Source organism: Rhincodon typus, chromosome 16, assembly GCF_021869965.1.
Source record: "Rhincodon typus isolate 14 chromosome 16, sRhiTyp1.1, whole genome shotgun sequence".
In the NCBI taxonomy this organism is placed as follows: Eukaryota; Metazoa; Chordata; class Chondrichthyes; order Orectolobiformes; family Rhincodontidae; genus Rhincodon; species Rhincodon typus.
Window position 1 is genome coordinate 31,202,363 of NC_063347.1, and position 24,369 is coordinate 31,226,731.

The 24,369-nt window shown below is 38.5% G+C and overlaps 1 protein-coding gene across 4 annotated transcripts in view; it reads right to left on the reverse strand.

Moving 5' to 3' along the window:
• Window positions 1–3,362: 3,362 nt before the first annotated feature.
• Window positions 3,363–24,369, reverse strand: part of cfap20dc (CFAP20 domain containing) — a 342,974-nt gene continuing 321,967 nt past the window's right edge. For 3 of the 4 annotated variants that reach the window (XM_048606449.1, XM_048606447.1, XM_048606451.1), the window contains 2 exons: window positions 18,527–18,636; window positions 6,344–6,777 (listed from right to left, as the gene is read on the reverse strand). In XM_048606449.1, coding sequence (XP_048462406.1) covers window positions 6,665–6,777; window positions 18,527–18,636 — 223 coding nt within the window. In that variant the 3' untranslated portion in view covers window positions 6,344–6,664. Of the gene's footprint in view, window positions 3,398–6,343; window positions 6,778–18,526; window positions 18,637–24,369 lie in introns of those variants that run through there. The other variant, XM_048606448.1, reaches the window with a different exon arrangement.

Consider the following 24,369-nt stretch of genomic DNA (forward strand, 5'->3'; position numbering starts at 1 on the left):
TGATCATCAGTAAGGTGATGGAAGGTGTCATCAACAGTGCTAGCAAGCAGCACCTGCTCAGTGATGCCCAGTTTGGGTTCTGCCAGGGATAATTAGCTCTTGACCTCATTATATATTGGTTCAAACATGGAAAAAAGAGCTGAATTCCAGAGGTGAGGCGAGAGTGACGACCCTTGACTTCAAGGCTGCATTTGATTGATTGCGGTGTCAAGGAGCCCTCGCAAAACTGGAGTCAATGGACATTGGGAGGGCAAACTCTTCGTGGGTTGGAGTCATACCTGACACATAGGAAGATGGCTGTGGTCATCTCAGCTCCATGATATCTCTGCAGGAATTCCTCAGGGTAGTGTCAGGGTAGACCTGACCATCTTCAGCTGTTTCATCAATGATCTTCCCTCCATCATACAGTCGGAAGTGGGAATGTTTGCCAATGATTGCACCATGTTCATTACCATTTACGACTCCTCAGACATATTTACATTAGCAACGAGCTGTATTTTGAGAATGAAGCTACGACCAAATCAATCTCTGAAATCAGGTTTTGGGTCATCTGCTGTTAGGACAGACAAGTTAAACATTACAGTTTTTGGATGATTTTCTTTGCCATATAAGAATTTATTTATCTTTAGTTTGTAATTTACTCAAAACACAAATTTTACACTTGGTACAATCTAAACATTAACACTGAAACTAATGTTTTAGCTCTAAATAAATTGAACTATAATGAAAAGAAAGAAAAGTCCTCTGCACTCTAAATTACTTCTGGCATGAAATTATTGGCATCTCAGCAATACGAAAAGCAAATCACAGGACTCCTATTGTGATCGAAAATTGAAGCTTTACTGCTGTTTTACAGGTTTACTATTCTTCAATTTTCAGAAGTAATTTGTAACACATTGAAAGGAAATATTAGGTTGAATCAACCACTCTGTGGATGAAATTGCAAGCTACAACTGCATACATACTGACAGAAAAAATAGCCTGGATTTCATGGTCAGTGGCAAAGTGATGGTAATCCTTACTTATCTTGAACAAAGCTGCCCACAAAGATCAAGCATTTGCCATGTCATGGATTCCCCCCTTTCCCATAGTTACTTTGAGTGTGGTAACAAAAAATTCTGGAAATCACATCACGTCAGGCAGCATCCCTGGAGAGAGCAAGCTAACGTTTCGAGTCTAAATGACTCTTTATCAGAGCTAACATTTCGAGTCTAGATGACTCTTTATCTAGACTTGAAACGTTAGCTTGCTCTCTCCAGGGATGCTGTCTGACCTGCAGTAATTTGCTCCTGCTTTGAGTCTGGTATTGTGGCAGGAGGGTATTCAGGCGTACAGCACCAGTGTTGTTTTCGAGCAATTCAAGCAACCAAACATATTGTGGCATTCTCATAGATTGCAAACCAGGAAGTAAAATGCATTGTTTTTTTCACTTTTAATTCAAATTTTACACAGAATTAAATAAATGACTGGGATTTATACATCAGAATATGATAAATAGCTCAAATATTATAAACTAAATTCTTAAAGAATATATAAAAATGTGTATTTTTGTCATGGAGAAATTTGACATTCTACGATACAAAACATGCTACAGCATTAGTTTTTCAGAGACAATGATGCTATTCATAAACACAGTATACCATTGAAAGAATATCTATCCCTCATTCAAGAAGGTATCATACATCTAAAAGCTTTTTTCAGCAAGACTAATAGCTTAATAGGGTTAGATCTCATCAGCTTAATGTTTTCTACTTGATTTCAGTCTGAGAGGACTTTAACAGCTCCCAATGGAGGAGATTAGAACTATCATATCAAAGAATCATAAAATCCCTATAGTGTAGAAGCCAGCCATTCAGCCCATCAAGTCCATGCCAACTATCCAAACAGCATCCCACTCAGTCCCATCCTATCCGTGTAAACCTGCATCTCCCATGGCTAATCCACCCAGCCTGCAAATCACTAGATACTATTGGCAACTTAACATGGCCAATCCACCTAACCTGTACATGTTTGGACAGTGGGAGGAAACCAGAGCACCCAAAGGAAACCCATGCAGTTACAGGGAGAACATGCAAACTCCACACAGACAGTTACCCGAGGCTGGAATCAAACTCGGGTCCCTGGCTCTGTGAGGCAGCAGTGCTGACCACTATACCAACATGCTGCCCTACTGCTGGCAATTTCTGGACTTTCAATGTCATTACTGGTTAAAATTTATGGCATTGTATTTCCTGATCAGTTTTGCTTTTCCTGTTTAGTGCTAGCTTACCAAGAAAAAATGTTACACATAGAGATGAAAATATGACAAACTTGTATCATCCAAACTGTCAGAAATAATACATTGATGTTTCACTGGTCTAAAAAGGTTATTATTTTGTGACAACACTAAGTGTTAAACACCCTCTCATAATCTTGGAGAAAACTTGAATATATTTTAACAATGGAAAAATACTTCACTGAATATAATCATCATTAGATTATACCCTTTCCCAGAAACTGTGAAAACACATAACAACAGTAAAACTTCAAATTTTGAATCATAAATCAAAATACCTAAAACCACCTTTAAAGAATTTTGAGTACAAAACACTTTTCAGATTTCCTGCAGCAAATGGCATAACATATTAGTTCTAATGCAGCTCAGCTTTGTTATCCCACTGTTGGTGCCAACTGTAATATTTGGTTTTAGTCCATCAACTTGAAATAAGTGGAGCATTGTAGGGATGAAATTTATTTGGTAAAATAAATGCAACCATGCAAGTTGCTGTACATTTTCCGTATAGACCACTTAACCTAAGAAATGGGATTCATTTTTAGAAGGGCTGTTTTGCCTTCAGAAGACAATCTTTATATTAAGAGAGGAAAGATGAACAAATATGCAGAAGTAAATGAAGCCATAACAAAATAATATTCTGATGAAGCCAGAGACATTAACACATTAACAACAGAGTATTGAATTCAGAAATGATTCAAAAGAAATTGAATGAGCAGAAATATATTAAACTGTCAGGTTATAGAGAGAAAAAAAAGGACATTATGAAAGATCTAGTTCTTTGGCAGTGGTATAGCACAGCATGTACACATATCAATAAGAGTGACTGAAAAGAACAATTACTCTTCCCCATGGGCGAGTCACTCCATACATTCCTACATACCTGCTAGGTCTGATGACTGAATGGCATTAGCTTATACTTACACCTGCTTAGGATGCCATTCAGGCAATAATGTTTGATCACTGACAAAGGGGCCAGGATACAATTAAAAATGAAAACTACGAGCAACAATTTCAATATATATACAATATATACGTCTGTATTTTTATTGCATTTTTGACATGATGTAAAAACAGCCTTACATTTTTGTCCATGTTCTGTTGCCTCGCCAAGTTACACACCACCTGGAGCAGAGAATATTGATCAATGACCTACTTTCAGACCATGGCTCTTCAATGAAAGGCATGAATTAGTTACTCAGAAATAGTCACAAGCACATAGATGAAAGCAATTCTAAATCTTTTGCCTCTATTCCCAGATACATTGTTTCAATCATTGGTCTTCCACATCCAAGTTGCTGAGGAAAGGAATCAGTGGTATAAAAATTCTAACAATCTAATTTACGAATCTCATAATTTCAATAGCAAATCATATTTCTTAACAATGAGTAGCTAGACTAAAATTAAATTCATTTTTAATGCTATTTTTCACTAATATAAGGAAATGTGAGAGGTACAGTTAAGGAGATGGAGAGGTTATTTTTTGCAGCCAGGCTGCTCTCCAATTTAACAGTAAGTACACTTGCCAGGTTCTCTCAGTTCTTTTTTACAGTAAGAGTGGACATGCTGAGGTTCGACTTGTCTCCAAAGGTATTAACAGTATCAGTGTTAGCCACAAAACGCCTTCAAAGTTTTGGAGCCCAAAGTAAAGAGTGGCAAACATGGAATTACACCTGAATGTAAATTAGTAATGCGTTTGCAGCTAACTCAAATTGATAGTAACAACATTTTGTATTTATATTGTGCCTTTAACATAAAATGGTTCAAATTGTTTTACAAATACACTGTAAAATAATTTTTTACATCTAGCTATGTAAAAAGATATTAGGATAGTTGACCAAAGGTATTTTTTTTTTAAAAGAAGATCTTTAAGGAACAAAGAGAGGTAGCAAGGCTTAAGGTGGGAATTCCAAAGCATTAGGTTTTTTTTTGGCAGCTGAAGGCATGGGCACTAAAAACAGACAAAGTAAAATCAGGATTTCTCAAGATTCCAGAACTAAATACAGATATTTCAGAGGATGGTGGGGCTGGAGGAAATTAAAGATCGAGAAGGGCAAGGGCACTGATGAAAGTGAAAATAAGGCGCGAATTTAAAATACAATGTGTTGTTTCATTGGAATCTAATATCAACCAACTAACACAGGAGGAAATTGCCTTCTGACAAAACATCATTAACTGAAAATGTTTATTCTGTTTCCACAGATGCTTCCAAGCCTGTTGAATAATTCCAGCATTTCCTGTTTTAATTTCAGATTTGCAGCTTCTGGTGAATTTTGCTTTCACATTTGTGCAATGTACTTTCTGTCTCGGCTGTAAAATGTCTTATTTGATGTGAGTTTAGACAGTTCTGAATCAGTATTGTTTGTCACTGTTAACAGTAGAAAACAACTCATAATTCTGCATAAATCTACATTAAAATTGTCAGTCTTATTTAAATCCACAGGATTTGTGGTTATAAGATGTGCAAATATAGTGCTATTGTGTTGTGGTTTGCTTCCCTAACTCAGGCACAATGTTAATTAGTATATCAGAAGGCTTATCCTGCACAAAACTTTACTATAGCTGACTTGCGAATTTGAGGCTGTCAACTCTCAAGTGTGTCCATCAAATTCATTTGGCATGTTGATTAAGCGAATTGAAGTTATTTCACCTCTTTTAGGAACCTATGTGCTCTATCCATTCAATCAGGGTCTTCAGCTGTAAACCAGTTACTGCTGGGGCCATCCTCATTTGGAGAAGCTATTATTTTCAATAGATTTATTTCGTAGGACAAGCTGTTGAGAGGTTTACTCTCTCCAACTCAGCATACTTTACAGAGGCTGGTTTAGCATTGGCATCAGTCAAATTGCTTCAGGCCCTTACTTGTGATCTGCAATTGGAACCCAATTGGTGACTGCAGTATGTTGGCTTTATGCCAATGAAGCTGCATTTTGAGTGGACCTCAGGCAAAATCATTGAACATACAGTCACTTCTTGATGACCATTTTATAGTGGTTTCCAGCATGATGCCAGTTTTGCAATCTTTATTATTTACAGTTAGAAGCTTTCCAACAGAGTTGCTGAACAAGAAATTAAAATTTGGTTAGAATTAATCTTAGGATATATTAGTTTAAGAATGCACATATTTCCCTTTTTAAATGCATTACTGATTAATGAAACCAAATGATTTTATACTTTGTGACCTTAAGGAAAATTACGTGCTCAATTTATATTTTTATCCACTTGAAGTTCTCCTTTAAGTGATGTAAAACATATATTAAAGAATCATCATAATTCACTAAAAACCAGTATTTGCTGAGATATTTATGAATGAATCTCAAAACCCCAGCTGTTCAATACGTTATCTTTACATTTCTGAGGTTACCAGTCTCCAGTCCAGGATCAAATCTACGTTATATATCTATGTAGTGTAAGGACTGCATTAATATATGTTTGACCAATAGCAAACATAAGGGACAGAATCTTCTGTCTTGGGTCTGGACCCTGACATCAGGATCCAATAGGTATTCTCACATCACATTGTAAAGGGCCAGTCAGCCAACATTGGTTTTGGCTGGATTGGCCAGTACCATTAAGGGAAAGGACACCTCCATCCTGAGCACTTACAAAATATTTGTAATAAAAAATGGTCATAGCTACTAGACCACTGTTGTAGACAGGGAAGCCCGGGGTGATCCTGCAGTGTTGGTCCCATGGTCTGCTGCTGGGCAGCCTCATTCAGGCATCTGCTACGATCCTAATGCTGCACTGGGCTGCAGTCTGACAGGAAATTGGCATCTGATCATTTGGCTCTCAATTAACCTAACAAGTGCTTCATTAATTGCAAATGGGGAACATGATCCAGCCTTCCTGAAAGTGGCTTTGGTACGTGATGGTGTTAGCAAACTGGCATGAAATTACAAACCCATCCACACCAGTTTCACTAGCTTCGGAAAATTGCCCATGATTGAAAGTTTTTCACTCTGAAGCAATAATATCTGTGAAATTAATTCCAAAATTTTACAAATTTAGTTACAATGCAATAATCTGTTAATTATTAATATATTTCCTTGTTTCAAAATAAGACATGGTTCAAATTAGACAGCAAGTGCATGCAAAAGTACTAACAAGCATTCAAGATCACATTTAGAAGAAGAAACATGTATAGAACTGTGGAATCTGTCCAGTTACAGTGCTTTATAATTAAAAATAACGTGTGCTGAAATGCAGCTGCAGGCCTCAGAAGATGGTTACATTCGTTTCAACATCATTCAGTCTTGTTTTGGATTGAAGTATTTTTATCTGACTTTATGAATGTCAGGGGCATCTTTGAAATGATATGCTGTTGAAGACTTCATGAAACCCAAGCTATAACCATGCAACAATGTTGCTTCCAAAGTCTCAATCTTCGACTCATGCTAGTTCATAGTACTTCCCCGTTTTTGGATCAAAGTAACAATTCAAACAAGGATCATACAACAGATCCAGTACTTCATCTTGATCTTCAGCATTATTCTCAGTATTATCTGTCAAATATAAGACAAAACAAATATAATATAAAAGGATTATGAGGCACAAGTGAAAACAATCCATTCTCTCAAAATGTTTGTCTGCATTTTGTGGTTCTTTTTACAATTTTGGCTAAGAAATCAAGAATAAAGTGGACATAATAGATTCACTCACTAGCATGAAAAACAACAAGATTGTTCAAATTTGTGCCAAGCACCTCTAATGCTATCAATTCATCAAAACTAAATGCATTGAGTAGATGCTTTTTCTTTTCCAATATTTTTAAGATTCAACTTTCAGTATTTTCTTCTTTGAGTTACAAGGTTGAGTGCAGAAATCTTGCTGACACTCCAATTTGAAAGAGTGATACACTGAAAGCCATCTTGCAGCTGAGGTGTTATGTCAAGGCCCTATCTGTTCTCTCAGCTGAACTCAACAGAAGCAAGGCCATCATTTCAAGCAATAGGGGAGATCATTGTTGGTGAACTTTACAACATTCACCCTGCAATCAACATCTAAACAACTGATTTGCTGGTCATGATCATTTTGTTGTTTCTGAGAGGTACTATTTCCAAATAGTCTACTGTGGTTCCTGCGTTACAACAGTGACTAAATTTTGAAAAAAAAATTAATGGTTGTAAAGCAGTATGGGATGTCTGGTGGTCATGAAAGGTGCTACATAAATGTTTGTCTTTTTTATAAACTTGAGTTTGCAGTTCATGTAGACACAGAGACTGGAGGGTTGGTTTAGTACCTATCAGTGGTTCACAGAATTATGTCTTGTGTTTGTAAAGCACTCCTTACAATAGAAAAGGAATTTAAAATAAAGATTATGCAAAGGATAATGATTGGAATTATGTCACAAAGCAGTAACACATTGAGGGACTGAAATGACATCAGTCATTGAGATAAAGTCAGCTAATTAGGAATATGATCCAAACCCTGAGGTATTTTGAAGTCTTGAAACACATTTCTATGCCTTTATCAAAATTGCTAATCTCAAAACTGAGATTACCAGATAGTGGTTAGCCAAATACATTAGGGGATATGGGGCAAATGAAGCCTTGCAGAATTAGGGCACACATTACAATGATTTTATCAAATTACAAATCAGTTTCAGCAACCAAATGGATTTTCTGTGCTCCAGTGTCCGTACAGTGTTCCATGATATTGATCCAGTAACAATGAAACAAGAGCAGTCTATATTCAAGTTAACATGATGTGAGATTCAGAGGCAATTTGGTTTAATAGTGTACCCACACCCTTGCTGCTTTCTTCTTTTCAGTGGTAGACATTGCAAGACAGAAAAGTGCTAAGAAAATAATCTTGGCAAAGTGCTACAATATATCCTGTGGACGTACTACAGCAACATCTCATTGGTGGATCTTACTTCTAAAGACAGGAGCAATTGAACTATTCATACTGGGATAAAATCAAGTATCTTATTTGTTTCAGTGTCTGTACTGATCCAGTGAATGGTCCTGACACCATAGGAAAGCAATCTGTTTTCCTTTCTCAGGATGACAGCTGCTGCCACTCAAGCTACAATTTCCACAAGTGACCTTGCTTGTACACTATCCAACAGGCACAGACTGCTGCAATTTACACAGATAAACTGCAATGTCAAGCTGATCCATCTAGGCACAGAGCTGTTTGAGGTAGTCCTCCCAAAGTCAGCTGAAATATCCTCAATGGAAGTTCAATTATACAGTCAAATTTCCACGCTTATTACTGTTCCTGTCTGTGTGCTTCGCTACAAAACAAACAAAAAATCCACTCAGCATTTACAGAAGCAAACTAGTCAGCAATATTGAGAAATATTTTGCATACAGAGTTATACAGTTATATAGTACAAAAACAGATCCTTCAGTTCAACTCGTCCACACTGACCAGACATCCCATTTGCCAGCATTTGGCTCATATCCCCCCAAATCCTTCCTATTCATATACCCATCCAGATGGCTTTCAAATGTGGTAATTGTACCAGCCTCCACCACTTCCTCTGGCAGCTCATTCCATACACGCATCACCTTCTGCATGAATGTTACCTCTCAGGTCCCTTTTAAAACTTTACTCTCTTACCTTAAACTGATGCCCTATCCATGCCCTTCATGATTTTATAAACAATTAAGATCACCCCTCAGCCTCTGACACTTCAGGGAAAAAAAGCCCCAACGCATTCAGCCTCCCTCAAAAACACAAACCCCCAAGTCCCAGCAATATCCTTGTAAAGGGAGACATGGTGGCTCAGTGGTTAACACTGCTGCCTGACAGCACCAGTGACCTGGGTTCGATTCTAGCCTCAGGTGACTACCTATTCCCCCAATGTCTGCATGGGTTTTCTTGGGGTCCTTCAGTTTTCTCCCACAGTCCAAAATGTAGAGGTTCAGTGGATTGGCCACACTATAGTGTCCAGGGATGTGCAGGATGAGTGGATTAGCCATGAGAAATACAGGGATAAGGTACAGGTGTGGGTCTGAGTAGGATGGTCTTCAGAGGAACGGTGTGGACCCAACGGGCTGATTGGCATGCTTCTGCACCGTAGGGATTCTATGATTCTAAATCTTTTCTGTACCCTTTCAAGTTGAACAACATCTTTCCGAAAGAAGGGTGTTACAGAGGGGAAGTCAACACCTCTCTGATAATTAAAACCAAAACCCCCAGAGAAACTTGCTTCACTTTGTAATCTGTTAAAGGAAATGTGAAAGTGGTAGAACCTGCCTCTCACCTCCCAATCTTTTATAAAGAAGAGGTGAAATAAAATGAACTCCTGACAGTCACTCTACAATCAACAAGTAACAATTTATTTATCTTAGAGATTTCTGTGAGAGCCAGTGAGTTTCTCTTCAAATAGCAGTTTGCTCTCACCCCGATTTTGAAATAACGACTTCTTTTATACCGTTGATGACCTACCAATTTCTTACAGTGGGATTGGTCCAAGGTTGTCAAAACCATCAAATTTAAATTGATTGGTTCTAATTTTCGAAGTGCCTGGTTTAAATGAATTGATTGATATTCAAACTGGTTGCCTTGGAAAGACTGCAGATTTTTTTTCTGACTGTACAGCCTTTGATACAAATGTTTCAATTTTGAGAACTCAGTGCATCTGCAAACTTCTTAAAAAAAATCTCCAAGCCTAGACAAGCACATCATCTTTTAAAGGGACCGTGTACTCTCACCCCCTATCATTTTACAAACAAATTCTAATGTCCTGCCTTTCAATCCACAAGTACTATACCCAACTTTGCAATGTGCCTCTAAAGAAAAAATGAACCATCATTATGAGAAGATGACTTGATTTTCTTTTTCTAAATCTTAATGCCACTATTACTAGATACATAGATCATTAATCTAGAGTTACACGTTTCATACTAATTCTATATACATATATACAACACTGAACACTAATGTGTCTATTTTATGTATACATTTTCCTTTTAAACCTGTAATAACGCATCTGCAATAGCATTTTCACGACCCGCAACATGTACAATCTGTAAATTAAATTGTCTCTTCATGGGGTACGTGGAACATTCCTTGTTCCAGTCCTATTCCAGCCCCCACCCACAACTCTTTCTCCGATACATCAATGATATCATCGGTGCTGCTTCCCTCTCTCGTCTAGAATTGGAAAACTTCATCAATTTTGTCTCCAATTTCCACCCTGCCTTCACTTTCACCTGGTCTATCTCAGACTCCTCCCTTCCCTTCCTCAATATTTCTGTTTCCATTTCTGGGGATAGACTGGCCACTAATATCCATTACAAACCCACTGACTCCCACAGCTACCTGGACTATACATCCTCACACCCCACTTCCTGTAAAGACTCCATCCCATTCTCTCAGTTCCTCCGTCTCCGTCGCATATGTTTAGATGAGGCCAACTTCAACAAGGGAGCCTCCGAAATGTCCACATTCTTCCTCAACCGAGGATTCCCCAGCTCCGTTGTCGACAGGGCCCTCAATCGGGTCTGAACCATTTCCCGCACTTCTGCCCTCACCCCTTCTCTTCCCTCCTGCAACAGCGATAGGGTTCCCCTTATCCTCCCCTACCATGCCACCAGCATCTACATCCAGAAAATCATCAGATGCCATTTCCGCCACCTCCAGCAAGATGCCACCACCAGACACATATTACCCTCCCCTCCCTTGTCCGCCTTCCGCAGGGACCATTCTCTCCGGGACACCATGGTCTACTCTTCCTTCATCCCCAACACCTCCCCATAGCCCTACGGCACCTTCCCCTGTAACCAGCGAAGGTGCAACACCTGCTCATTTACCTCCTCCCTCCCCAGTATCCAAGGGCTCAAACATACCTTCCAGGTGAAGCAACACTTCACCTGCACTTCCAAGAATCTAGTCTACTGCATTCGCTGCTCACAATGTGGTCTCCTCTACATTGGGGAAACGAAGCATAGACTTTGTGACCGCTTCGCAGAACATCTACGTTCTGCTCGCAAAAAAGACCCTGAACTACCTGTTGCCTGCCACTTCAATGCACCATCCTGCTCCCTGGTCAACATCTCTGTCTCCGGCTTGCTACAGTGTTCCAGTGAAGCCCAACGCAAGCTGGAGGAACAACACCTCATTTTCCGCTTGGGGACGCTACAGCCCTCCGGACTCAATATTGAGTTCAATAATTTTAGGGCCTAAACTCTCCCATGTCCCAGCCCCCCAGCCCACACACCAGGCCTTGTTACCACACAGCCTGCCAGTACACACCCCCTGTTGTTAGTCACTAACAGTCCCCATTAACAACTATTCACCCTCCCAGCCTGATCGTTAGCAACTCCTTTGTCTGTCCAACTGTCTTTCTCTCTCTTTGGGCTCTATCCTATCGTTTATTCCCTACCCCACCCACCTCCTATTTTCTGCATATAAACTGACGTTTTCCCAGCCATCATCAGTTCTGAGGAAGGGTCACCGGACCCGAAACGTTAACTCTGTTTCCTCCTCCACAGATGCTGCCAGACCTGCTGAGCTTTTCCAGCAGCTTTGTTTTTGTTCCTGTAAATTAAATGTTTGTAACATAAAACTCAAACAAAATAGTCGAGTGTTCTTGTCTTTAAATCTTTCCAAAAATGTCAAAGGGTTGTGATCAGTGTACACAACCGGCTCTGATATATGTAGCTAATGTAGCTCCAATCCCTACATGGCCTGTGTTGATAGCAGCTTTAAAGGGATTCAAGAAATTTTGTGTGCTAAAACTGGTGCGATGGTTAACACTGTTTTTAAATTCTCAAATGCTTCCTGGCATTATTCTGCCCACTGGAATTTCATGTTCTTCAACAAATCCATCAGCAGTGCCATCATGGTACTAAAGTTTGGTACAAATTTCCTGCAGAATCTGCTCAATCACAAAGATTGTAGTATCTCTTTATTCAAGGATGGCCTCCGAAATTCCTCGATGGCCTTTGTCTCATGTTCCTTGGTGTCAACTGTCCAATTTTGTGTCCCAAGAATGTCACTTCCGCCTTCACGAATTCTATTTTTGCCAAATTTATAACCAACTTTGCCTTCTGTAGTCTCTCAAAAAGCTCTGCCTAATATCTGTCCACGAAAGGCTAAAGATCACTGATGGCACAATTAGTCAATCCTGCCACAACTCTGTTCATAAGTCTCTGAAATGTGGCTGGTGCATTCTTCATTCCAAAGGGCATTACTTCAAATTGATACAGCCCATCTGGGGTCACCAATGCAGAAAATTATTTCACTCTCTCCAACAAAGGTACTTGCCAATAACCACGAAGTAAGTCTAACATTGTGATGTAAGTGTCTTGTTCAAATCTTTCCACACAGTCCTCCAACCTTGGAACTGGGTATGAGTCAGATTTGGTTACGCATTATCTACGCAGAATTGTTGAGTACCATCAAGTTTGGGAACCAACATGATCGGTGACCTCCACTTGCTTTGACTCAGCTCAGCGATGTCTTCTTGGAGCATTGCTTCCACTTCCTTCTCTACCTGTGCTGCTTTAAGCTTGTAGGGGTGTTGTTTTATTGGAACAGCATTCCCTACATCAACCTCATGTACTATAGTATTAGTCCTCCCCATTCTGTTCCTACATATGTCCTCATAGTGCTGCAATAAGCCTTTCAATTCAGTTCTCTGTTCCTGAGACAGATAGCTCACTACCCTATCTTTAAGGACCTTTTCATTATTCAATTTCTTCTGAGGCACATCAAAATCCAAATAATCTGGGTTTGATTCCTCACTCTGAGGGGCAGTAACTAATACCTATTTCTCTGGCTCCCCATCCCTGTCATAGTAAAGTTTTAGCATGATCACATGACATACCTGATAAATTTTACCTATCTGGCATCTTTACTAGATAATATGCCTGACTTAACTTCTTCTCAATCTGATAGGGACCACTAAACCTTGCTTTGAAGGGACCTCCTACCACTGGTAACAGCACTAATACTTTATGCCCATGGGTAAACATACGAATTTTAGATTTCTTATCGGCTTCTTGCTTCATTATGTGCTGTGCCACCTTTAATTATTGTCCAGATAATTCACCTACTCTGTTTAATCTTTCTCTCACCTCAGATACTGAATCCAACTCTGGGATCTCTGACTTCGGACCTATAGTTCAAATGGAATAAACTGAGTCAATTCATTTGGGTCATCTCTAATAGCAAATAATATAAATGGGATACCATACCTTTATCCCAGTCAGTTAGGTAATCTCACAGCAAGCCCTCAGTATGGTCTTTAGGGTCTGATGCCACTTTCCCAATGCTCCCTGGGATTCAGGATGGTACACACTCGATTTAAAGTGTTTGATGCCTAAACTATCCATGACCTCCTTAAACAATTTAGGAGTAAAATTGGACCCATGGTCTGATTGAATCTCTCTGGGTAGTCCATTATGGGTAAAGAAAGCAAGCAACTCTTCCATAGCCTTTTTTCCCGTGATATTCAGTAATGGAATTGCCCCCGGAAACCTGGTAAACACATCTATTATGGTTAGCAAGTACTGGTTCCCACTTTTGGTTATAAGGAGGGGACCTACACAATCAATCATAACCCGCATAAAAGGTTCTTCAAATGCGGGAACTGGCATCAAAGGCGCTGGTTTTATTACTGCCTGTGGCTTTCCTACCATCTGACACGTATGACAGGCATGGTCAAATTCAACCACATCCTTATGTAATCCATTCCAATAGAAATGCTTCTGTATCATAGCCTGAGTCTTCCTCACTCCTAGATGACCTCCTACATGTAATTTGTGTGCTACCCATAATACTTCCTGTCTGTATGCTACCGGTAACACAATCAGGTGAACATCTGCCCACTTCTCCTCTGCACTAACTTGCCAAGGTCTCTATTTCCACCTTAGGATTCTATCCTTAAGATAATAACATTCTGAAATATATTCTGATTTTTTTTTTCCAAGTAGGCTTCATGATACAAATCTTTTGTCTCATCTTTTTGTTGTAACTCGATTAATCTTTCAGAACTAAACACCTCTGCCTGAGCCTTTACCTTGGTTATTCCTTTACCATTTGATCAAACAGAATGTCAACTAACTGGACCTCAACTCCTTCGTCTTTCTCTTTGGTTTTCCTTTCTTGCTTTAACTTATGATTGTGGGATCTTACACCACACAGTCTGGAAAAATTCCAGGAGTTTTTTCTTTCAACTCTTCAGTTCCCTGGACTTCTTTTGATTTCTCCACTATAATGGGTATCACTCCCACCTTTAATCTGGCTGCGTTGTTTCCAAGAATAGACACTCTTTCAATCACTCCCACTGTCACTTCCCCAGTCTTGATTGGACTTTCCAGCCTTATCTTACACAGGGGAAGGCTAAATCTCTCTCCATTTATTCCAAGGATTATTACTCTCTCGGATAACATTTCATAAGGAGTGCAACTACTTTGATCTCCTATGATTAGAGACTGACCAGCTCCCGTATCTCTCAATATTGTAATTTCTTTACCTTTGCCCCCTCTTCTACCTGCATAAACTTTACCCAGAGGTGAAGTCTTTGAAGAAGTCGGGCACCATCTCACTATACAGCCCATGACTAGGCTGTGCACACTCCTGCAGCTCCTTGACCTCTCTTGGGACTTCCTTTACTACCTTAACTAATCCCACTGGTTTAGCCTCTTCTACCACATCCTTTTCCCCAATGCTTTTCTTAAACCACCGGCACTGTGACTTTGTGTGTCCCCCTCTATTACACTGCAAACACGCAAGGTCTTTCACCTCTTTTCCACCCTCTTGGGTTTCTTTTCTCACATGTGGTAAACTATTCCCAGTGTGATCTACTTTTTGTTTTTCATTGAAGGATCTCTCTCTCTCTCAATTTCTATCCCTCATGGAATGAAATTGCTGGTGAGAGCTAGATTTCGATTTATGCACTGATGCATATTCATCCAGCATCTCTGCAGCTCTTCCCACTGTTTTAACTTTCTGTTCCTCATCATGAATTCTTATCATTTCTGGAAGTGAGTTTTTGAACTCCAGCAGAATAATCTCTCTAAGATCCTCATATGCCTTTTCTATCTTTGATGCTCTCACCCATCTATCGAAGTTGCTATGTTTAATTCTTTCAAACTTGACATAAGTCTGATCTGGATCCTTTCTTACATTTCTGAACCGTTGTCTATGTGCTTCTGGTACTAATTTGTAGACACTCAAAGTAGCCAGTTTTACGTCTTTACATTCTCTCGACACCTCATCTAACAGCCCTACAAATACCCTGCCTACCAACTTGATCTGAGTTAACATTACCCAATTATCCTTTGGGAAATTACAAAGGCTTCTACATCTTTTCATCAAATTTTGGTAATGTTTTGATATATTGGCATATATGTCTACCAGGTCTTTGGCTACAATGGGTTTGCTCATTATCACTCCCCTCCTCACTAAGCCTATCTTCTACCTTCATCTCCATTCTTTTAACTTGACTTTCCTGCCTAATTGTCAACTTTTGAAGTTCAAACTCTTTCTCTTTTTCTTTTTATTCTGCTAGAGTTCTTCTTTCTCTTTTTTATCTTTTAATTCCAACTGTCTAATTTGCAATTTAATTTTTTCTAACTCCACTGCACATGCCTGTTTATCAGGTTCACCTAAATGCTTGAGTAGCTCCTTTACAATTTCAGCTTTCCTCTCATCCCTAGTTAAACCCAATTCTAGCCTGTTTGCTAAGTCAAAAAGTACATCCTTCCTATGTCTTTCTCAACTTTCCTGGCAAATTTGAGAAGCATCCTCAAGCTCCAGAACCTCTTTAGTAATGTTAAGAGCCATTTCCGCCACTTTTGATTTAACCACCTCAAGTAACCGAAAATACACAGATTTTCCAGTTCACACTTAAGTTTTATTTAAAGATCTAGGACATTAATCCCCAAGCTTGTTTCAATTTTCTGGACCTTTTGTACCCCAAATCTGTTCAAATCTATCCAAATTTGTTCAGATACGTTCAAATCCTGTACACGAAGTGGCCAGATCCCGGAGTCGGGCAACCACTCTGTTACAAAGCAGAGGGGAGGTCAATGCATCTCTGATAATTGAAACCAAAACCCCCAGACAAGTTCACCTCACCTCGTAATGTATCAAAGGAAATGTGAAAAGTGGTATAACCTGCCTCTCACCTCCCAATCTGTTATAAAGGAGAGGTGAAATAAAATGAACTCCTGCCAGTCGCTGTATAATCAACAAATAACAATTTATTTACCTGACTCCAACTGTTAACAAATTAACTGAACTACTAACATACTGAACAATTCCTCCTTAACCACTAACTATTCGCGAATAAAACAAGATTCTCATGGTGTACTGTTCCACTAGATATAAGTACCACTTTAATAAACCAAATTATTTTAAAAAAGCTTAATCTCTCGAAATTAGTCAGGAGAAGTCTTCCACAATGTTCTTTGCCTTCTCTGCTGTCCTACAGTCAGGAATGCCTTTCTCCGTCAAATTCTTGTGTCAGGAATATTTGATAAGAGTGCTGTAGTACCTATATTTAGATGCTGCTTACTCTGGGAGCTTAGAGATTTCTGTGAGAACCAGTGAGTTTCTCTTCAGATGGCAGTTCACTCTCACCCCAATTTTTAAAATAACCTCTTCTTTATACCCTTGATGACCGACCAATTTCTTACAACAGGTTTGGTCCTCGGTTGTCAAAACCATCAAATTTAAATTTAATTGATTTTTAGTATCTAAGTGCCTGGTTTAAATTAATTGGTTGATGTTCAACCTGGTTGCCTTGTTAACAAAACAAGACTGTTTTTTTTTCTAACCATACAGCCTTTGAAACAAATGTTTCAATTTTGACAACACTCTGTGCATCTGCAGACTCTTTTTTTAAATCTCCAGGCCAAGTAAAGCACATCATCTTTTAAAGGGATCACATACTCTTTCTCCCCGAACATCTTACAAAGAAATTCTGATGTCCTGCCTTCCAGTTCACAAGAACTATACCCAACATCACAGCAAAGGGCAATGAGAATTGTACACGGTATTCTAAAAATGGCCTCACCAATGTCTTATACAGGCACAACATGACATCCCAACTCCTATACTCAATGCTCTGATCAATGAAAGTAAGTTTGGCAAAAGCTTTCTCTATCATGCTGTCTACTTGCGATTCCACTTTCAACGAACTATGCACCTGCACCCCTCGGACTCTTTGTTCAGCAACATTTCCCAGTGCCCTATCATTAACTGTACAAGTCCTTCCCTTGTTTGCCTGAGGAAAATGCAACACCTCACCCTTATCCAAATTAAACTCCACGTCACTTCTCGGCCCATTGGCCCATCCAATCAAGGTCCTGTTGTCCTCTGAGATAATCTTCACTGTCCTATTGTTGAGATTAAATCAAATGTTCAAACTCTCGCATCATCATATTTTGTTGCTGGGTATAAATATTATTTCAGTATTAATTGTTTCAATGAAAGTTACATTGGATAAATAACAAACATTTGTTCTCATTAAAGAAGTATATGTATTTGATGTACAATGGCTGCCAAAATTTCAAATATAACAAGATATATTCTTGAATCTCTTTTTAACAAATCCCTTGAACGTAATAGAAATTCATACATTTTATGATTAAACTTCTCAGAAAGCTTAGATATCTAATGTGATAGTTGTAATTTAAAAATTGCAAACAGAGCTTTGAAACAAAAAACACACTTGTTTGTAATGCAATAAGAAAAGCCATCTATAATGAATAATTTTAGATATCTTGTCACATAGCACACTCTGTTCCATTAATGAACGTAGAGTAATAAAAGCACAGAAGGAGATCATTTGGCCTATCAACTTGGTTCTCATTCTCTGTAGAACAATACAGTTGGTCCTATTCCTCCATAACCCTGCAAGTTATTTTCCTTCATGTGGCCATCAAGTTTCTTTTGAAATCAATCATCATCTCCACTTCCACCACCCTTGTAGACAGCAAAATCCAGCTAGATGGACTGAAGTTAGATGCTATACTTGAGTTGTGGACTATTCAGAAAGGTTCAGCATAACTGTCTTGATTTTGCACTCAATACCTCCCTTTATGAAGCTCAAGATCCTATAAGTTTTATGAATAACTATTTCAATGTGTGCTCCTACCTTCAAAGATCTATTTGCTTGAAACCCCAGCTCCCTATATTCCTGCCCTCTTTAGACCTGCCACATGAAATTTATATTTTATATTGCTAAAAGAAAACAAGAAGTTGAAGCTTTTCTTCTTCAATACTGTATATTGATCCATCTGTTCTGCAAAATTATCAGGCTCAACATGCATGAAATTCTCATACTTCCGATATCCTGAAGAACTGCAGGTTGTCTAGGTGAAAGTGCATTTTTCCCATCTTTTAGTTGTTCACTGGGCAGAATGATGGGGGGACTGTAAATATTACCCCAGTCTCTGTAGATATAAGAAAATAACCATTTAGTAAGATACAGAAAAAAGATATACATTTGAAAAATATTATGTTAGAAAAACCTAACTGATATCAATTACAAAAACATTACTGAAATTGGTACTGGACAGAAATGTTCTCCTGGATACTGAAACTTAACAGTATTAATTACATTACTGTTATAATTAACATTGTATCCATGGTGTAACTATGATACTGATGAATGACATGATCTTTATACACATTAAGAATGACAAATCACACTGCAAATAGAAATTAACCTTTTTTGCTAATGTGACATGAATTCTAATGATTGATATGTCCATCATCGCATCACTAAACTCACTGAGTTAACTTAATTGTTAGCTAGGTTAGCTGCTAAATGCATGTTGTACTGAAGGTCCAGAGTCTTGCTTATAAAAAATAAAAAGATGAGCAATCATTACATTATAATATCTTACATCATAGTAACGTGAAAAAAAACAAATCATAATGGAATTATAATTAATCAGCAAATAAAACAACATTTCAAACACAAAAGTAATTTTTCTGTCCGATGACTTCACAATAATTTGATATGCATTTCAAGTACCTCAAGACGGCGAGCTATAAATTTAATACCTTTGGCAGACCTGAGGATGGTGCACGAGACTCAGTATGCTTAATTCTGGTAGCTTAACACAGAGGAACATATTCTCTTGACATACTGATTAGTGTCAGAATGAAACCAAAGAAGAAAACATCACCTATTGAATAAAAACAGAAGTTGCTGGAAAAGCTCAGCAGGTCTAGCAGCATCTATTAAAAAAAATTTCAGAGTTAATGTTTTGAGTCCAGTGAACCTTCCTCAGCACCTTCCTTCAGTCATCTATTGAATACCTAGTCTTATTACAGAAAAAGAAACAGAATCAGTGCGTCCCATTTTTTCATCTACAACTTAATTGTTATTCATACAAAGTTGAAGAGCAGTATTTTTTAAAATAAAAATTTAATTAATTTTAGATCTGTGTTACTCATAGCAAATATACTCATCATATATGTTAAAAAGCACAGCATATTCACTCACAAGATATGCATCATTTGTCAAAGGCAGTAAAATCATTCACTACTTACTTTTATTGGCCAAAGTGGGTCACAAGATTCTAACTGAACCACACTGCATTAAAACACATCATGAACTTCACATCCAACTACTTTATATTTCAATGTTGACCTCAGGGTATGTTGTTTTGGTTTTGGTTGCTGATGTGATTGTTCTGAATGAATGACCACGGTAATCAGTGCATGAGAAATTGCCACTCCACATTGTTACAAAGACACTTAATATTTCATTATTTTTGGAGGACTTAAATTTTAAAGGATGTGAAAAAATGGATTTATTTCAGGTTTTGTGGAAGTACCTAGAGTGTCTCTTTATAAGAGATTGTTGAAGTATGAACACTGAGATTTTGTTTAATATAGTTTCCTAGAAGTCACATAATTAGCAATTTCGAGCTTTGTTGTAGACCATACTGGACCTTGTTTGAACAGTGACAGGATGGAGAGTGCTTTTGTATGGTGAGTATGGGGAGTGCAAAGCCTGTCAGGAAGGGCTCTTCAGTTGATCTCTCCTATTTTCTGAAAAAAGTCCTCTTGTTGAGTTCAGGGTGAAACTTAATCAACCATCTGAAACAGTGATTGAAGGAACCTTAAAATTGTATTTCTTGAGCTCTCTTGAGCAAACTGTATCTGCCAAGACTCTAAGGTAACTGCACAGGATTAATGACATAACCATGAGCCGGAACATTGGAGTGACAGACTTTAGAACTTTCTACTCTATTTGCTTTTGACTTCAAGAATATTCCTAAAGTAAATGTGTGTATGTGCGTGCGTGCGTGTGTGCGTATGCATGAGAGAGAGAGTGTGAGTGAATGAGTGAATGAGAGAGAGAGGACGCCTATACGTGCATGTCTATTTGTGTTTGCGTATGCATATAGGATTGTTTAGATGAATAAACATTTATACCTCTATATTATCAACTGCATATGCTAACCAGTTATAGACCTTTCCATTGAAAACGTGATATCAATAAAGTGTTTCATTGACCATCTCTGTAATTGGAATTTTGGTTTTGTATGTTGTGACCTGTGGAGTAGTGGAGCTAAAATGATGGTGCACTCCTCCATTTATTTGAAGAACTATCTAAACAAATACCATTACTTCCATGGAGTGGGCAAGGAAAATTGTAATGGACCATTCTTCTCAATGCATAAAAAGCATTTTCCAGTAAATTCTACAGTGAGTGTTGCTGTGCCAACTTTGTATGAGAAATAACAATTGGTTGAAAATAGACTAGAATTTTAAAGTCAGGTTTATCCACCTACCCACATTGAAAAATCTCAGCACCAACACCAACCCCCGACCACCCCCTCCAATAATCCTCACAACCCCAAAGGCAAATTGCACTCTAATTTCAGACAAGGTCATCAAATGGGCAGACATAATTCTTGCGCCACTGCCCTGAGGACAGCAAGCCTTAATTCTGTTAGTGACCACCACTGGTCAAATCAAAAGCTACTGACAGTCTGGATCCAGAATAGAATAGCTATACAAACAAATAAAAAAATGAAACAACAAGGAGAAAATGCATCAAATTGCTTCTGGAAGATAGGAATGATCAAAATAAAGGTCGTTTGAGTGAACACAGTGCAAGTGAAATCAATCAGAAAACCAGATAGAAATTGACAGCTTGCTAAAATTCCGACAGGCTATGATTCAGAATATCAATCAACAGCAGCCTTGATCTCTAATCTTTTATCTGTGAAATCAATTTAACAGCGTAAACAAGAAAAAGGAGGCACAACTGGGAGAAAAAGCAAAATGAATCTGAAACGCACAAACTGCGACACTGTAAATGACAAAAATACAATTAAGAATAACTGAATAAGTAGGATATACTGCTATCTCTTAGCAATTCTTCCACATTTTCTTGCCTCTAAAAGGACGAGCAAGGTGTGATTTTGAAATCTCTATGTAAATTATCTTGCAAAGCAGTTGAACAAAAAGTTTATATAATACCATTCAAGATATTGTGCATTTTATTTGCTGTTTTGAACAATAATTTATTGTAATCAATAAGTTTGAGATCATGCTGTTTGAAACTGACAGCTCAGATAGACATGCACCGATATATTTTCACAATAACTGCAAGGAAATACTTTTGAAGTGTAGTCCCTATTATAATGTAAGAATCCATTTTTCTTACAGTGTTGTTGATTTACAGAAAAATATTGGCCAGGACACCAAGGAAAACTCCCATGCTCTTCTCCAAAACAGTCCCATGGAACCTTTAAAAAGAGCTCAGAGAACATCTCAGTTTAACATCTCATCTGAAAGATGTCACTTCGGATAGTGCTGTGCTCCCTCTGCATTGCACCAGAGCATGAACCAAGGGTTTTGTGTTCACATTTTTGTGTGAGACTTCAAATCATAACTTTCTCAAACTGAGGTAAGGGTGAAACCAAATTAACAATGGCTGACACAAGAAGCATGCTTCAAACTCATGATGATATAATTTTTCTTCAACCCGCATATTGTATTTGTACACTGATACTCTGTTGCATTCTGGGAAAAGCATGAGGTATAAAACAGCCTCAATAATCATATTTGTGGTGGAATTTGGCTGGAGGTCAGATTTTAGTATTATTAGCAAAGTTTTCTCATAAATTACGATTAATAAATCACAAAAAGTACGAGGTGAAGTTTAACACATTTTTCAAGGTTAAAAATCTGTTTTATTTTATGTATTTATTCTACTTATGCCAGTTTTGCCCTCAAGTGATTGGATGGATTTTCCAAATGCAAGACTTATAATTGTGAATGAATGAATTGAAATTAGTGAAAGTAAATACATTAAGGGAGAAATTGCTATAAATTATCTGCCAGAATCCAAAATTGGGATCACGTCTTGCCATTTTCTACTTGTTTCAAGCCAAAATGGTTATTTTTTAACAATGCAGCAACACAAACACAGATCTTTTAAATTAATAGTTTATGGATTTCTGCTAAGATTAATGTAATATGTATGTTGACTGATACTGTGCAGCTGGGATTTAACGAAATATGACATTGTGAATCTGTTAAATATCAAACTGTTTTCAACAACAGGAAATTAATAAAATATTCACAAACAGGTATGTGAGTAACAAAACAAAATTAAGATCCACGCAACCATTATTGCTTCACATTAGAAAATAATAACTCGTGAATACTTTAGAGATGGAAAGGGATAGGTATATACCGCAGGGCAAGAGTTATAGCTGGGGGAAAGGCAATTATGAGGCAATTAGGCAAGATTTAGGATGCATAGGATGGAGAAGGAAACTGCAGGAGCTGGGCACAATTGAAATGTGGAGCTTGTTCAAGGAACAGCAACTGCGTGTCCTTGAGAAGTATGTACCTGTCAGGCAGGGAGGAAGTGGTTGAGCGAGGGAACCGTCGTTTACTAAAGCAGTTGAATCTCTTGTCAAGAGGAAGAAGGAGGTTTATGTAGAGATCAGGCGTGAAGGCTCAGTGAGGGCACTTGAGAGTTACAAGTTAGCCAGGAAGGACCTAAAGAGAGAGCTAAGAAGAGCCAGGAGGGGACATGAGCAGTCTTTAGCAGGTAGGATCAAGGAAAACCCTAAAGCTTTCTATAGGTATGTCAGGAATAAAAGAAAGAATGACCAGAGTAAGATTAGGGCCGGTCAAGGACAGTAGTGAGAAGTTGTGCGTGGAGTCCGAAGAGATAGGAGAGGCGCTAAATGAATATTTTTCGTCAGTATTCACACAGGAAAAAGACAATGTTGTCGAGGAGAATACGGAGATACAGGCTAATAGACTAGACGGGATTGAGGTTCCTAAGGAGGAGGTGTTAGCAATTCTGGAAGGTGTGAAAATAGATAAGTCCCCTGGGCCGGATGGGATTTATCCTAGGATTCTCTGGGAAGCTAGAGAGGAGATTGCAGAGCCTTTGGCTTTGATCTTTATGTCATCATTGTCTTCAGGAATAGTGTCAGAAGACTGGAGACTAGCAAATGTTGTCCCCTTGTTCAAGAAGTGGGGTAGAGACAACCCTGGTAATTATAGACCAGTGAGCCTTACTTCGGTTGTGGGTAAAGTGTTGGAAAGGATTAGAAGAGATAGGATTTATAATCATCTGGAAAGGAATATTTTGATTAGGGATAGTCAACACGGTTTTGTGAAGGGTAGGTTGTGCCTCACAAACCTTATTGAGTTCTTTGAGAAGGTGACCAAACAGGTGGATGAGGGTAAAGCGGTTGATGTGGTGTATATGGGTTTCAGTAAAGCATTTGATAAGGTTCCCCATGGTAGGCTATTGCAGAAAATACGGAGGCATGGGATTGAGGGTGATTTAGCGGTTTGGATCAGAAATTGGCTAGCTGTAAGACGACAGAGGGTGGTGGTTGATGGGAAATGTTCATCCTGGAGTTCAGTTACTAGTGGTGTACCTCAAGGATCTGTTTTGAGGCCACTGCTGTTTGTCATTTTTATAAATGACCTGGATGAGGGCGTAGAAGGATGGGTTAGTAAATTTGCGTATGACACCAAAGTCGGTGGAGTTGTGGATAGTGCGGAAGGATGTTTCAGGTTACAGAGGGACATAGATAAGCTGCAGAGCTGGGCTGAGAGGTGGCAAATGGAGTTTAATGCGGAAAAGTGTGAGGTGATTCACTTTGGAAGGAGTAACAGGAATACAG